Genomic DNA, 15,028 nt, shown 5'->3' on the forward strand with positions numbered 1-15,028 from the left:
GAAACAATCCCATGAAGCCTTTGGCTTTATTATAGCCTCATCTGTGCCAGTTTCTCTGTATGGTGTCTTTTCCCCACAGAGTCATACTCAAGCCATAGGGCCAGGGTTGTACAGATGCTCATGTTTTTAGAAATAAATCTGTGTTCATTTTTGTAACATACAGAGAGTTTCCCGGTTCCACAATGGCTGGTTTCAACATTACCTCATTTATGCTTACATTTATCTAGTTTTTGCCTTGCACTCATCCCATGGAAATAACTAATCAATCCTTGCCAGTTGAGATGTATATCTTCATATATACTCCTAAAAAGGAACAAGAATTCATTTTCAGTAGCATCAAACAGTTAATAAAAATTAAAATATTCCAGGTGTCTCCTTATGACAACAATCCTTGTCGTCCATGTGAATGTGATTTATTTGGGTCCTTTGGCTTTGACTGTGTTAAGGATAATAATCATGCTGACCCCCAAAAAGGTAAGAGTAACGGTCTAGGCAATATTTACAAAATCAGGTATTGGATCTATAAGAAACAACGAAACATAAAATTCAATTCAGTTTCTTTGGATTTTATTACCGTTGTACCTATATAAAGGAAGAATAAGCAACTTTCTTGTATTTATTTTATTTTTTTCAAGATATTCAGCCTGGTCAATGTCATTGCAAGGAAGGGTATGCTGGAAAAAAATGTGACCATTGTGCTTTTGGCTACAAAGGTTATCCAAATTGCATACGCTGTAATTGTAGCCTCGTTGGCAGCATCAATGATGATCCTTGTAGTGAACCTTGCCTTTGCAAAGTAAGTATAGCTCTGATTTTTAGTTTGATTTACTATACAGTGGTACCTTAGTACTCAACTGCTTTGAAATTCAGCAAATTTGGTACTCAATGCATTTTATGTGAAAATTTTGTCCTTATACTCATCATTTGTTTGGTACTTTATGTATAAGCTTGAACTTGTGGGTGTCGGCTGTCTTGTGACTCACTACCTTATTCCTCATGGGAAAAATGTGTTTGGTACTCATCATTTTTGTACTTATGTGCCTCCTGGAACTAATTAATGATGAGCACTGAGGTAACACTGTACTAAAATTTTTATTAATAATACACTTTAAAGTGGAACTTGTCCATTTATTTATTTTGGGAAATTTCTTTCTTAATAGCAATCCTACATCTAATTCTAACAATTAATTGGAGTTAAGCCAAAATCTACCAGATGGGGATTTAAACTAAGATACATGATACAGGTATATCATACATTTTACACTGGCAAAATTATGTATCAGATTCTGTGATTAAATTTTGGCTTGGAAAGAGCAATTCCAAATTAAGATAACATTGGTGGGGAAGGTGGGTGCTTGGGAATACATTAGTTGGTTTTTTTTAACCACTCACATTTACTCACACATTATTTATCTAGGAACAAAAATCTACTATCTATAATGACTTTGATGTTCTAATATGATTTTATTATAAGCTTCAAGAAACTTCATTTCCCTGGCATTAGGCTTAATATTTAGCTTGTAAGTGCCAAAATAAAAAAAAACCTGATTGAATGGAATTTAAACCAAAAAATGATAATGGCGAAAGTTGACCTTTTTTTGTGACCATGAAGTAGATTGACCTTTTTGAACCTGACATTCATCAGTTATGTGGAGCCTGTAGTCACAGTATGCATAGTCAGTATGATATTTGGTATCTTTGCTTGTCATGTGGACATTCTCAGTATAAAATACAAGTACTTATTGACACAACATAAAGGGTGAAAATTTTCTATTCAATACTTTAGTTCAGAAGAAAAGTTCTAGAAAATGTTAAGGTAAAAATGCTACTACGTTTTATTGTATGTTGGTTCTGATTATGTTCATAGGAAAACGTAGAAGGAGAAAATTGTGACCGTTGCAAATCTGGATTCTATAATCTTCAAGAAAGAAACCCACAGGGTTGCACTGAATGCTTCTGTTTTGGTGTTTCTGATGTGTGTGAAAGTCTTCCATGGTCCACTACTAAGGTATAATATGACTAATATTCCACAATTAGTATCTCATTTGTTTTCTTCAAGCATAAACATTCCCTGTGTTATCTTTGCCTGACAGGCATTCCATTTCAGTCTGATTTCCATAAATGCTTTTAGTCTGTTAATTATTTCACTCAATAAAAACTTAGGTGTAAGAGGCTGCAATTTAGGTTTAAACTAAAAAGCCAAAGAATATCTAAGAAATGGAATGATAAATATAAAGGATACCAAGTGAGCAAAACATAATTCATACTTCTATTTTATATGTGTTTAAATGATAGAAAGCAGCAAATTATCTAGAGATATATTATAATATTTGAAAGTACTGTTCAGTTACAAGTTTGCATACAATTTCCCTATTGAAAACCAAGCACTAAAAATTAAAGTAAAAGAGATGCTTGAATTTTAAGTATAAGTACCATATTTTTCAGAGTATAAGACATTCCGTACTATAAGATGCATCTAGCTTTTGGGGAGGAAAACAAAGGGGAAAAAATCTGCCTCTGCCTCCCAGCAATTTGCCTCCTTGCAGCAAACAGCAAACAGCCTGGTCAGCTTCAGCAAAGCCTGATTAACATAAGCAGCTGATTGTTGGTTGGATCGACCTTCCGATAATCAGCTGTTTCAGGCTGCAGGGATTGCCATAGCCTATTACCGCCTCTGTGCGTCCCAATTTTGGCCTCCGCATCCCGTTTTCAGCCTCTGCACACCTCATTTTCAGCCTCAACGCGGGCAGTGGGGTTCGGAACCAGAGATGGTACTCAGCAGGTTCTGACCAGTTCTGCAGAACCAGTAATGTAAATTTTGAGTAGTTCAGAGAACCAGCAAATATCACATCTGACTGGAGATTTTACATTATCTTTCCCCTGCCACGCCCACCAAGCCACGAACCGGTAGTAAAAACATTTGAATCCTACCAATGATCGGAAGGGACAGAAAATGGGACGCGCAGAGACCGAAAAACTTTATCCTGTGATTTCTGTTTTGCTTGGATTACTCTGCCATAACACAGTATCATATTGTGAGCCAAATAAAAATAGAACTTTGCTAAAGCAAAACACACACAAACAACACACTTTCTGTTTCTTGATTACTTGAATGCTTGATCATGTTTCCTGTTTTATTAAGGTGTCTTCTATGATTGGGTGGGAGGTGACAACTCTATATTCTTCAAAAACTATACAACCTCAAGAAAATCACTTTGATAAATCTCATCAAATAAGTATTAACGACACTGAGGTTGCAAAAGTACTAAACCCTCCTTATTACTGGTCTGCACCTAAATCATACCTTGGAAATAAAGTAAGTACTCTGGAGGAAATGTGCTTTTTTCAGTGTTCTGTATATGTATAAAGTTTTCTGCATTGCATATTCACTTTATTATATATATATAATGTAATGTTCAAAAAGCATAGGACATCTTTTCCTAGGAACCCTACCATATTAGGATCATTAAAGTTAAATCTGGAATATATGTCATCTCTGCCTCTTGCTCAAAAAAATGGTGTTGGCATTAAGATGCAAACATTGTGAGCAAAAAGGATTGTGCATTTAAATATAGTAGCTGTTTTCCCATGTCTATATTTATGATTTACTTATTGTACAGGAAAGATTTGATTTAAGAAATATTCAGAGAACTGTTGCAAGGTACAATTTAAACGTTAAACAATAATTATATTTAGGCACCTCAGTTGTTCCAAAAACTAAGAATTGGTTTTTGAAAATTTACGATTGTATGTAATAGAAAGATAGTGAAATTAAAAAGAGGCTCGGAATTAAAAAAAAATCAGCAAATGTAAAATGTCAAGTTAGACATAGATGTTAGAATGTGATGGCAAATATCCAAAAGAAGATTTTTCTTAGGATTTATTTGTTTTGTGTCTAATCTAGCATTTAACAGATAATTTAATAAGAAATCTTAAAAAGGTGAAATCTATTTTTGATGCAAAAATTATATTTCATTTTCATATTGCCAAAAATAAGATAAAAAAATAACATTTTTTATTTCTTGCCTTTTATGCTTTCAGCTCACTGCCTTTGGTGGCTCTTTAAAGTATACCGTGTCTTACGATATTCCCATGGACAGTACAGATAGTGACTTGGTATCTAGTGTCGATGTTATTATCCAGGTAATTGTATTAAGTGGGCAGGGATACAAAGTATGAATGCATAAAGTATTCTGAATGCTTTTGAGGGAGGAAGTTCCAGACTTGGTACAGGTAGTCCTCAACCTCAAATTGTTAAGTGGAGCACCGTAACTTGATTGTTAAGTTTCCCAGTTGACTTTGCTTGTCAGAAGGTCACAAAAAATGAACACATGACTTTGGGAACAGCAATGGTCATAAATATGGACCAGTTGCCAAGTGGCTAAATTTTGATCACATGATCATGGGAGGCTGCTACAAAGGTCGTAAGGGTGAAAAACAGTCATAAGTCACTTTTTTTGGTGCTGTTGTAACTTTGAATGGTCACCAAATTAACTGTTGTAAGTCGAGAAGTACCTGTAGTTCCTTCTTCTGGTAGTAGTTCTTGTTCCTTTGGCAGTGCTTCCTAGAGGGTCTTCTGAATTTCTGCAGATGGTCCTTTAGTAGAGAGTTGAGAAAAGATACCCTTGCAACAATGAACTTGGAAACCTCCTCCAACATGCAGACTTTTGGCTTTTAAATTTTTCTTTAAAATTAAAAAAATATATGTGGTGATATTTGTGTACACTGTCAGTGCATCTGATTTAAAGCCAAGAGCTGTCTTCTCCCTCATGGTGTCTTCCAGTTGTACTGAGACTTGGTTTAGATGGAAAAGTAAAGATGTTAAATGGGTTTTATGGCTAAGTGGGTTTATTTCCATGAAAATGTGTTTAAATTCATGATCTAGGCATTTCTTAATGGATGGTGCGCAAAATGTTTTGAATTTGGATTGTTCAGAATACTTTATTTTAAATCCCATTTGAACAGAGTTTAGAAACTGGAAGGTTTTGCACTTGAAACATACTTTTTTTTCTTCTTTAAAATCCTGATGTACTTCCAATATAATTGACATATAGATAAAGATATATGACATTTGAAACTGATGTTTTCCATTAAGAACAATTCAGATTCAAAACATATGACATACTCTTAAGAGAAATGTAAAGTTTGGAAAAGATAGTGTGGGTTTTGGGGAAAAGAGGAATCCTGGGAACCTTGTATGGTTTCCATTAAGTGTAATTTTAAACAATTTCCAATTATACTTTAGAAATGTATAAAATAACAATACCTGTCATTTCAGGGCAATGGATATATTCTTTCTACAAGATCTGAAGGGCTGTCTTTGCAACCATATGAGGAATATTCCAGTACAGTGCATCTTATATCTGAAAACTTTGTTGATTTTAATACAAAGAAGTCAATAGATCGAGACACACTGATGACAGTTTTAGTTAATGTTACCCGTATTCTACTTAGGGCCAGTTACAACACTGCAGAAAAATCTGTATATAGGTAATACAAAGATCTGCTTAATATATATATATATATATATTTCAGCCATACCAAAAGAATCACAAAAGAATCTCAAAAGCATTTAATGTGTTCTTTTATTAAAATATTCAAAAGTTTGGACAAAGGGCTAATTTTCCATGGGATAATATCAGGTTCCCATTTTTTTTAAGTTAAATAGGATTAAGTGATAAGAAATGTAAAAGAATAACAGACAAATAATGTGACCTGAAATTATTATCCATTACCCATATTTGCCAGGATCCTGGCTGTATTACAAATGTTGTAAAGCTCATATTGATTACAATTGGATTTTATTTAGAGCTACTGAATGTATAATAGATTGTGAAATGTATTTTATGTAGAATTATGCATTCAGAACAAGAAACAATGCAAAGTTTTATCTCTGCATTTTTGTGGTTTTATGGCTATGGATTATTTTACACAGTGAAAAAACCCCAATACATTGTTTACATCATTGATTTCCCATTTTTATTGCAGGTTGGACTCTGTGACTTTGGATACAGCAAATGCTAATCTTATAGATCTGTCTTCAGCTGTACATGTAGAATATTGTGAATGTCCACAGGGTTACTCTGGAATATCTTGTGAAGTAATTTCAATATTTTATTTATTTATTTATTTATTTGTTATGTAATAGTATTGCCTCATTTTAAAAATGGGTTTTCCAAAGGGATCACACGATCAATTTACTTATCAGTGAAGCCATATATAGAAATACAATCGAAAAATATCAGCATGTAACCACGTAGTAAGAAGTAAAAATCATCAAGCACGGTCAATGACCACCAGCAAAAAACAACAATAACAAAATAAAATCCCAAGAAATGTGTTTGAAAGGACATATTTAATAAATATAATCAAAATTAAATAGATTAGAGAATAAAATGTTACTTGCCAGCATTGCCAAAATGGTACAATATGTACAGTCATTACTTCTTTCAGGAAATTCCAAAATTGTGGGGCATCTACAATAAAGATGTCCTTCTCAGGGAATAAGACTTCCAAAGATTAATTGATTTCCCTCCTTTATTATTTTTATATATGACTCAAGGCAGCAATACTATTTCCTCCTATTTCCCCCAAAACGATCATCCTGTGAGGTGGGTTGGCTGAGAAGAAATGGCCAAAGTCACCCAGTCAGCTTTCATGCCTAAATTGGAATTAGAACTCACAGTCTCCTGGTTTCCAGGGTAGCACCTTAACTACTGTTCCAAACTGGCTTTAAAGATAATTCTAATAACTGACTCTAAGATAGCCACTTAGCATGCATATTAGGGCGGTGCAGCTTTTAAAGCACCAATTTGCATACCCAGTCATCTTTCCCCCTTCAAACTTGGTTTTGTGTCACATCCCTGGTCTATAAAAGCTTATTAGAAATTTATAGCAGTTAAATTTACATACAAATTGCCTTTTGACCTGCAGTTTTGAAAATTGAAGTGCCAAAATACCATTTCCTATTCTATCTGTCTAAAACAACTTCACATATTTTCCATTTTGTGAATAACATAACCTTTCTCTTACATTTTAAGGAACCTGGTGAGAGTTCATTTTCCCTGTAGCTAGATCTAAAATTAAAATCATGTCATTGTTATTCTTTCTCTTGTGAAAACTATTATTAATTTGTTATTTATTAATAAAACTCATAAGAATATTAATATATTTAGAAAATATTTTCTGTTATATCCTATAAGAAAGAATTCACTAGTTTAGCTCACTTTTGAAATTGTTGTCAGACGTAGAGAGGTCTGCAATTAGCTTTTGTTAAATTTTCTGAAAAAGCACTATAGATCTAAAATTGTAAAGTTTATTTATAGGTAACATAGTTTGATTTGGTTTAATGGGTTTTCAAAATATTGCTATACTGAACCGTAAGGTTAGATTTATGATAATTAACACATGCTTGCTGTAATTTCTTTTTTTACTACTATTTTTAGTCCTGTGTTCCTGGGTACTATCGAGTGGATGCAATACTTTTTGGAGGGATTTGCCTGCCATGTGAATGCAATGGTCATGCAACGGAATGTGATAGTCATGGTGTTTGTATTGTAAGTTTGTGTCCTGCTTGTAAGATCAAACCATTCCTGGTTTGTAAAATGTTGAATTTTTAAACAGGCATCAAACGGGGAGGGATACACATTTTCCTAACTATTTCTGCTACCTTTAAAGCAGGGGTGTCAAACTCAAGGCCTGCGGGCTGGATCCGGCCCACAAGGTGCTTAAATCTGGCCTGCTGGAAACAGCAAAGGACAGGCACGCGGTCCCTCTGCCAGTGAAAACGGGCCCCCAATCTCTGTTTTTGGCTGGGACGGTCTCCTACAACTCTCTGCAAGCAATAACGGAACTCAGGAAGTCCGTATGCGGGAGGGGCACACCCCTGACAAGAGTGACATCAAGATGGCCACGCCCACTTGTCCACACACCACCACACACACACACACACATCCCGAGGTTAAACACAACCCTGATGCAGCCCTCAATGAAATTGAGTTTGACACCCCTGTTTTAAAGCCTATTTTTTGTGCGTATTAAAGTACCTTCGAAGTCTGTCTTTAGTTATAACTAATGTAAAACATATTTTATAAGAAAATCCATGCAAGCTACAGCTTTTTTCCATTCAGGTCAATGGCCAAATTCCTATAGATTTGGATGGAAAAATACAGGAGCATTTTACTTTATTATTTTATTTGTATGGCATCAAAGTAATTCTAGTTGGCTCCTAACTGGTAATTAAGTTATTATTTTAAAAAAATTATTGTGAACATTATTTCCAGATAATATTTTCTTAAGAAATAAACATTATTTCTTTAAGGATGGAAATAAAAATATCTGAATGAATTGTATGATTGCCAAATTAAAATACATTTAATTTTCTTTCATTCCCCATCAAAGTAATGAAGCTAATTTATGAAATCAAATGTGCGTATCAGTTCTGGTAAAGGGCGCATGCTTAAGTTGTTGCTGTGAGTTTACAAAAACCTATTGCCACTGGCATCCCTGTTTCTTTGTGTTTGTTCTTTGAATACTAAATCTGCATGCTTTTTCATACTGAGCTCCCTCTGGGAATAAAATTCCATCCAAATTAAGTATCAAAAGGCTTCTTGTTTGTTTATAGGCATGTGAGCATAATACCACAGGGGAATCTTGTGAGCAGTGTTTGCCAGGATTCTACGGAATGCCTTCGAGGGGAACCACAGAGGATTGCCAACCATGTGCCTGTCCACTGAGAAGTGCTACTAACAAGTAAACTGCTTATTGGAAATGCTATATAAAAACTCCAGCAATTTCAGAATAGGCGGGGCCGCTAAGGGACAAGGGAGTGGAGGAAGGAGAATCAGAATGGGAAGGGGGAAAAGTCAAAAATTTCACTTCATTCTTCTCAAATGGTCACTCTTGTTGGCTCAAATGAGGAAGTTTTGTTTTTCTCAGTTTTTTTAAAGTTAAAATGTAGCCTGTCTTGAAAAGTAGTGTTGTGTGCTGCTCGCATTAAAAAAAATATCTGATAGAATTTTGCTATTTATATGAAATAAGAGTAATTTAAGCTGAGTCTTGCCAAGTGATTGGTAGCAGTCCAGTAAATTGTTTCAGACATTCTGGAGACGTTTATCTTTTAAAGGATTTAAACATTTTTTCTCCTAAGTACTGTGAATCTTTCAGATAATGTAAAGTTGTTTATGAAAATCCACATGCATGTAGCTAAGAATGTAATAGTCAATATACTTACACAGGTGTAACACAATTTGAAACAATAATGAGTGGGGCTTGATTTTAAATAGGCACATGCAGGATTACACACTGATTATATTTTCCTGTGTTCACTAATTACTACATTGTGCAGTCATGAATTGTGCATGTATTTGATGCATTAACTTTGTATAATCTATCTCATAATTCTTAAGTTATTTATTTTTAGTTTCAGTCCTACTTGTCATTTGGATAACAGAGATGAAGTTGTCTGTGATAAATGTGCTCCAGGATATGCAGGAGTCAGATGTGAAAGGTATGGAGTAGCAGAAATTGTTGTTAGTTAAATGTAATTAAACATAGATGCAACTCATATTTATGATGTTTGTAGTATCCTGGGGTCATGTGATTATTTTTTTAACTTCTGACAGGCAAAGTCAATGAGGAAGCCAGGTTTACTTAACAATCGCTAATTTAACAACTGCAGTGATTCAGTTTACAAATATGGCCAGAAAAGTCGTAAAATGTCACTTAACAAATCTCTCACTTAGCAAAATAAATTCTGGACTCGATTGTGGTTGTAAGTTGAGAGCTACCTGTAAACGTATTTTGAATGTGTACAATATGGTTTATTCCTTCAAGATCCAATAAGCCCAACTATCTGATATGGCCGATCGTCTCATATTACATCAAAAGCAAATGACCAAGAAGATGAATTATTTGATATCCAAAATGTATTGCAAATTTGATCCCGAACTAACTCTTTTCAAATATATCTAAAGTTTTCAATACAATTGCTAAATAGTCTCACCATTAACTAGCATATCCAGCTATCAAAATATGATGTTTTGCTTTAACATCTATGACATAGGTATTGTTGGCAGTAAGGTTCTTTTGTTTGAAATGAATGGCTGATTTATGTGAGAAAGTAATTTTGTTCAAAGTAGAAGAATAGTTAAAAGGGATGCAGGGAAATAAACCCCCCACCAAAAAAAGAAAGAAACAATTGTCCTGAACTCGCCTGACCATGTTCCTTTCTGGATACTATATCCATTTCATGTTTCACAAATGTAACACTTATAATATAAAAGAGAAATGAATAAAAAGAAAAAATAGAAAGTGCAGGAAAAAATGGAAGAAGGAAAACATAAGAATATAGTAAAGAAATACATAAAGAAATGACTTCCTCCTTCATCACGTATATAAATAATTTAGTAACTTATGCAACAGAAGATTATGTATGTCTTCCTTTATCCATAACAAATCCTCAATAACTTCTGTTCAGTTCTGCATTAAAATCAGAAATAACAACATATCTATTTTCAGCTTGATAAAATAAATCAGCTTTATTTCCTTCCTTTTTACTTTCAACAATCTTGATCTTTAGTTCCTTCAAAGGGTGTCCTAGAATTTGATTTCTTCCAATTTTTTTCTTTGTTCTTTCTCCCAAAATTCTTCAAAGCTTCCTTTTGTAAATCCAATTAAATAGTAAAGTTATCTAGGTCACTCTGTTGCTTTGTTATTTATATATCCCTTTTAATTATTAAGACATCAGCTGGTTTCATTGGTATCTGCAGTATAGCATCTTTTACATATCATTCTTATAGCCTGTCATTTTTAAATTTTCAATCAGTTCCAGTCTTGTCTTTTAACAGAGTCTGTCTATAGAGACAGATACTCTTAAAATTAACTTCTGGTTGCATTGTTCAAAAATTTCCTTCATTGTGTTAAATATTAAAATATTTTGCTCCATTCTACATTAGTAAATCAAATTTAAGTGTTCTTCTCTTTTAATTGTAATCTATAGTTCCTTCTGGTTCCTCTAATGTCCAATCTTCAAAGTCTGGTTTTTTTAAAAAGAAATTCAAAACAGCAGCATTTTCCCATGGGAAGGATTCGTGTAATTAATTCCAAGTTTTTATTGAAGATGGCTATTAGTTCACTTGTAAGTTTCTAAAATTTAAATTCTAATCCCCTTTTGCTGTTCATTCCAAAATATTTTTAAGACCTTAAATTTGTGTTTAAAACCTCTTTCATTAAGTATTGAAGGAACTCCACCTGGTGCTATCAAACTTGATTATTGATCCAAAGATTACTAATAACTGAAAAACAGTTAAGAAGCAATTTCTGAAAGTGATTAGAAAAAGAAACATGGAAACCCAGTGTCCCTTTGAAAGTTCCAACCATGATTTGAGCAAAAAGATTAATATTCCCTCATCACCCTGATCCACCAGAGACCACTATCTTGTGGTCTCATCATCAGGAACAACAGTATGGATCACCTGTGGGTGATTTCAAATCCATTCCAGATATGGAAAGGAATTATGACAAGTTGGTCTATTATCATCTCTTTATTCTGCTGCAGTTGTGGACTTTAGCAGAATTGTCTGCAGTTTGCCATTTCTTCCCTGGAAGAGCCAATGTTACTGTATTGATCCATCTTTTGCAGTTTTTATAACTTTCTTAAGCATGGTATCTGCAATGATTTTTCTTTTTGCACAATAGATCCAAATTATGAAAATAAATAGGAAATATGATTGTAGTCTTACCATCTAAACAGACTCACTGTATCAGTAACATGAGTGGCATAATAAACAAACCAGCAAATTTCTACTCTGATGTAATTGTCCTATTTTATGTGCAGATGTGCAAATGGATATTATGGCAATCCTTTAGTGCCAGGAAAACCATGTATTCCTTGTGATTGCAATGGCAATGTAAACCCATTGGAAGATGGCCATTGTCATTCAGTTACAGGGGAATGTTTGAAATGCATTGGAAATACTGTGGGACATCACTGTGAAAGGTGTGCTGATGGCTATTATGGGGATGCAGTGACCAACAAACATTGTTATGGTGAGTTCCTCATGATCAGGTAGATATAAAGTATTTTTAGTTGAATACAGCCAGATTGGTCTCCTGATACTAAATGTCAACTCATAAAATATTTCTATGGTCTTTTTAGAGTTGCCAACAGAAAGGTAGGGGGGGAAAGAGCAGTGTGGCAGCTTGGAAATCAAAAGTGCATTCCATAAATAGTTTTCAAAGATAGTAACTAATTTCTGCCACGGCAAAATTCTAACTGGAGGGCATGATTGATGACTCTTGGCTATGGATGTGTCTCATTGGAGAATATGAATTATGATACACCCAGGGGTTGGGGGAAAACCAGGGTCAAGGGTGACAATGAATTATGTGTGTCAAGTCGGCTACACCCAGGCAGTGCCGGACATGTTAACTCCCAATAAATCCTTTTGAAGTTTTGGAAGTTTGGCTCAAGACGCATGATTTAATTGGGGTAATTGCAGAATCTGACACTAAACACTTTCATTGGGGGTATCATATCTTGTTTCGAACTGATGTTCTGCATAAACTTTTCATAGACTTTGTCAAATCATTTTGTTTTACAACAAGGAAATTGTTTACAACAGTTGATCTTAAGATTAGAGTGAAGGATACGTACTTCTAATTTAAAAATGTGAGGTTTTCAGTACAGTATTTACTCTCAATATCTTATCAACAATTACCAATCAACAATGTTTTTTTTCTGCATTTGAGCTCTGCCCACCCCAAGATTGTGAGATTATCATGAATACAATGTACTCATTAATAAAATTAGGGAAGTCTCCTTCGAGTAAAAATACTTCCCACTTACAGTTGGAGTTCCTTGTTTTGTAACATTAATTTCTTTTTCCAAAAGATATAAATTTAAAATTATAATGCCCAGACTATAGAAAAGTAAGAAATTAAATTCTACATTTTATTTGGAAAAAAAGTATATAATAGTTACTATTGTGTATTTTGTCACAATAATAATCATCTTTTATCTTTGTTCATTTTATATCTAAGTTTGTGAATGTGACATAAACGGCTCGGTTTCCAGCGTCTGTCATCATGAAACTGGCCTCTGCCAATGCAAAGCCAATGTAGTCGGAAAGAGATGTGATAAATGCTTGGTAAAAAACAGCAATTACCTTACTAACATATTATGGTTTTACTAATTATTTGTCCATAGGGTCTAACAATGTACATATTATTTAAATTTCAGTATAATGGTGAAACAATCTAGGTGTAATTCATAGTAACTGAAAGGCACAATCAAACTAAGATGATACACCAAAAAGGGATTTTATTCTTTTTTGTTTGAAGTCATACTGCCCACTGAGAGATCATAACAGACTGGCCTAATTTTAATTCCGGAGATCTTGGGGAATAGAGCCTTATCATCACCCTACATCATTTACATCTGTCTCTCTTTTCTTTATTCCAAATACAGCTGGCATCTGCAAGGCAGGAATGCTGGGAAGTGACAAAAACATATTTCCCAGTCTCCAAGGAATTATGAGATCAGTTTTATAAATCAAATTGATTGAGAAAAAAACATTTAAAATGATAGCTATACTGTCTGTGAGAATGCAACAAAGTTGTTGGATAGAGATAAAGCTTCAGATAATTGAAGTATCGCTTTATCATTAAACTTTAATTTTTATAGTAATTTAAAATTAGGAAATTAAAAATAGAAACAGATGTCCTGTTCATCTCCAGAAAGGCATACTTGAATTGATGTAATTAAACTCTTTATTATAATAGTGTCCTATCCTCTTGTCACATTTTAGAATTGACCCATGCATTAAAAATATAAAAGCTAAAATTAGACAGCCAGAGGATCTGGCATTAATTAGAAATTTAGCAAGCTTTTTATCTCACCAATCTTAAATATACCTTTGAAAGTAGTTTCATGTTTTCAACACTTGCAAATTCTAGCTATCAAAATATTAAATATCTAACACATTTAGGAGCTGTTTATATGCTAATAAAGATTGTACTTTCCCCCAAATGTTAAATTTATGACATTAGCATTTAATTGGTTTTGTCTAATCTACTTGATCTTGATGTATTTCTACATTTTGACAGATATTAGTAGATAGTTGACTGTTAAAATGTTTCATTATTTTTTTTTATTAGATGAATCCCAGGGCATTACTTTAAAAAGTACCCAAATGCTTTTTTTAAAAAAAAAATTCTCTGTGCTGTAAACATAAGAGAGAAAAACATTCCTTTCTAATGCACTTCCAAAGAGAACAGCAAGAGTCTATAGCAGGGGCTCCAACCTTGGCAACTTTCAACTTAAATGTGGTATTAGAAAGGAGAAGAAGAAGGGGGTGGGGAAAGAATGATTTAAAAAGTATCCAAATTCTTTTTTCTTTCTTTCTTACAGTTTGGTTATTATGGCCTCAGTACTACAGCTAGTTGCCTTCCCTGCCTTTGCAGTAAAATTGGCTCAGCTACAGAAGATTGTAATGAAGAAGGACAGTGTCGTTGTGCACTAGGAGTGGCTGGAGACAAGTGTGGACATTGTGCTCCAGGGTTTTATGCATTTCAGGATGGTGGTTGCAAACGTAATTTTTAGCTCATAAACAGATCTTGCAATAACTGAAATTGTTCTAAAAGTGAAAACAGCCCATTGCCTAGGAGCTGCAAACACAAGAGCATCAAAGTGATATGAAATGCCTCTTTGAAGATATTCATGTTCTCACTTTAACATGGAGAATTGTGCTATCTAATCTGTTTTTAGAGCCTACAATATAGTTATTTTATATTTATTTATTAATTTTTATCCTGCCCTTCAAGTAACTCAAAGCGGTGAACATACTTAACATTCTTTCCTCCTCATAGTTTCCCCATGATGACTTTGTGAGGTGGTTTGGGCTGGGAGAGAGAGAGAGAGAGAGTGGCCCAAAGCCACCCAGCTGGGTTTTCGTGCCTAAGGCAAGACTAGAACTCATGATTTCCTGGTTTCTAGGCCAGCATCAAACTACACCAAATGGAGTTTGTC

At 34.1% G+C, this 15,028-nt stretch overlaps 1 protein-coding gene across 2 annotated transcripts in view; it reads left to right on the plus strand.

The window, feature by feature from the left end:
- LAMA1 (laminin subunit alpha 1) overlaps positions 1-15,028 on the plus strand; it is a 96,037-nt gene that overhangs the window by 28,926 nt on the left and 52,083 nt on the right. For both annotated transcript variants that reach the window (XM_087961552.1, XM_087961553.1), the window contains exons 9-21: positions 369-474; positions 636-796; positions 1,868-2,008; positions 3,143-3,316; positions 4,042-4,143; positions 5,279-5,490; positions 5,989-6,100; positions 7,446-7,556; positions 8,624-8,751; positions 9,422-9,508; positions 11,837-12,048; positions 13,042-13,148; positions 14,411-14,591. In XM_087961552.1, coding sequence (XP_087817678.1) covers positions 369-474; positions 636-796; positions 1,868-2,008; positions 3,143-3,316; positions 4,042-4,143; positions 5,279-5,490; positions 5,989-6,100; positions 7,446-7,556; positions 8,624-8,751; positions 9,422-9,508; positions 11,837-12,048; positions 13,042-13,148; positions 14,411-14,591 — 1,834 coding nt within the window. The remainder of the gene's footprint in view (positions 1-368; positions 475-635; positions 797-1,867; positions 2,009-3,142; positions 3,317-4,041; positions 4,144-5,278; positions 5,491-5,988; positions 6,101-7,445; positions 7,557-8,623; positions 8,752-9,421; positions 9,509-11,836; positions 12,049-13,041; positions 13,149-14,410; positions 14,592-15,028) is intronic.

The sequence above is a fragment of the Notechis scutatus genome, chromosome 3 (assembly GCF_049901735.1).
Source record: "Notechis scutatus isolate UNSWTSFEM ecotype Mainland chromosome 3, rNotScu1.2, whole genome shotgun sequence".
Classification (NCBI taxonomy): Eukaryota; Metazoa; Chordata; class Lepidosauria; order Squamata; family Elapidae; genus Notechis; species Notechis scutatus.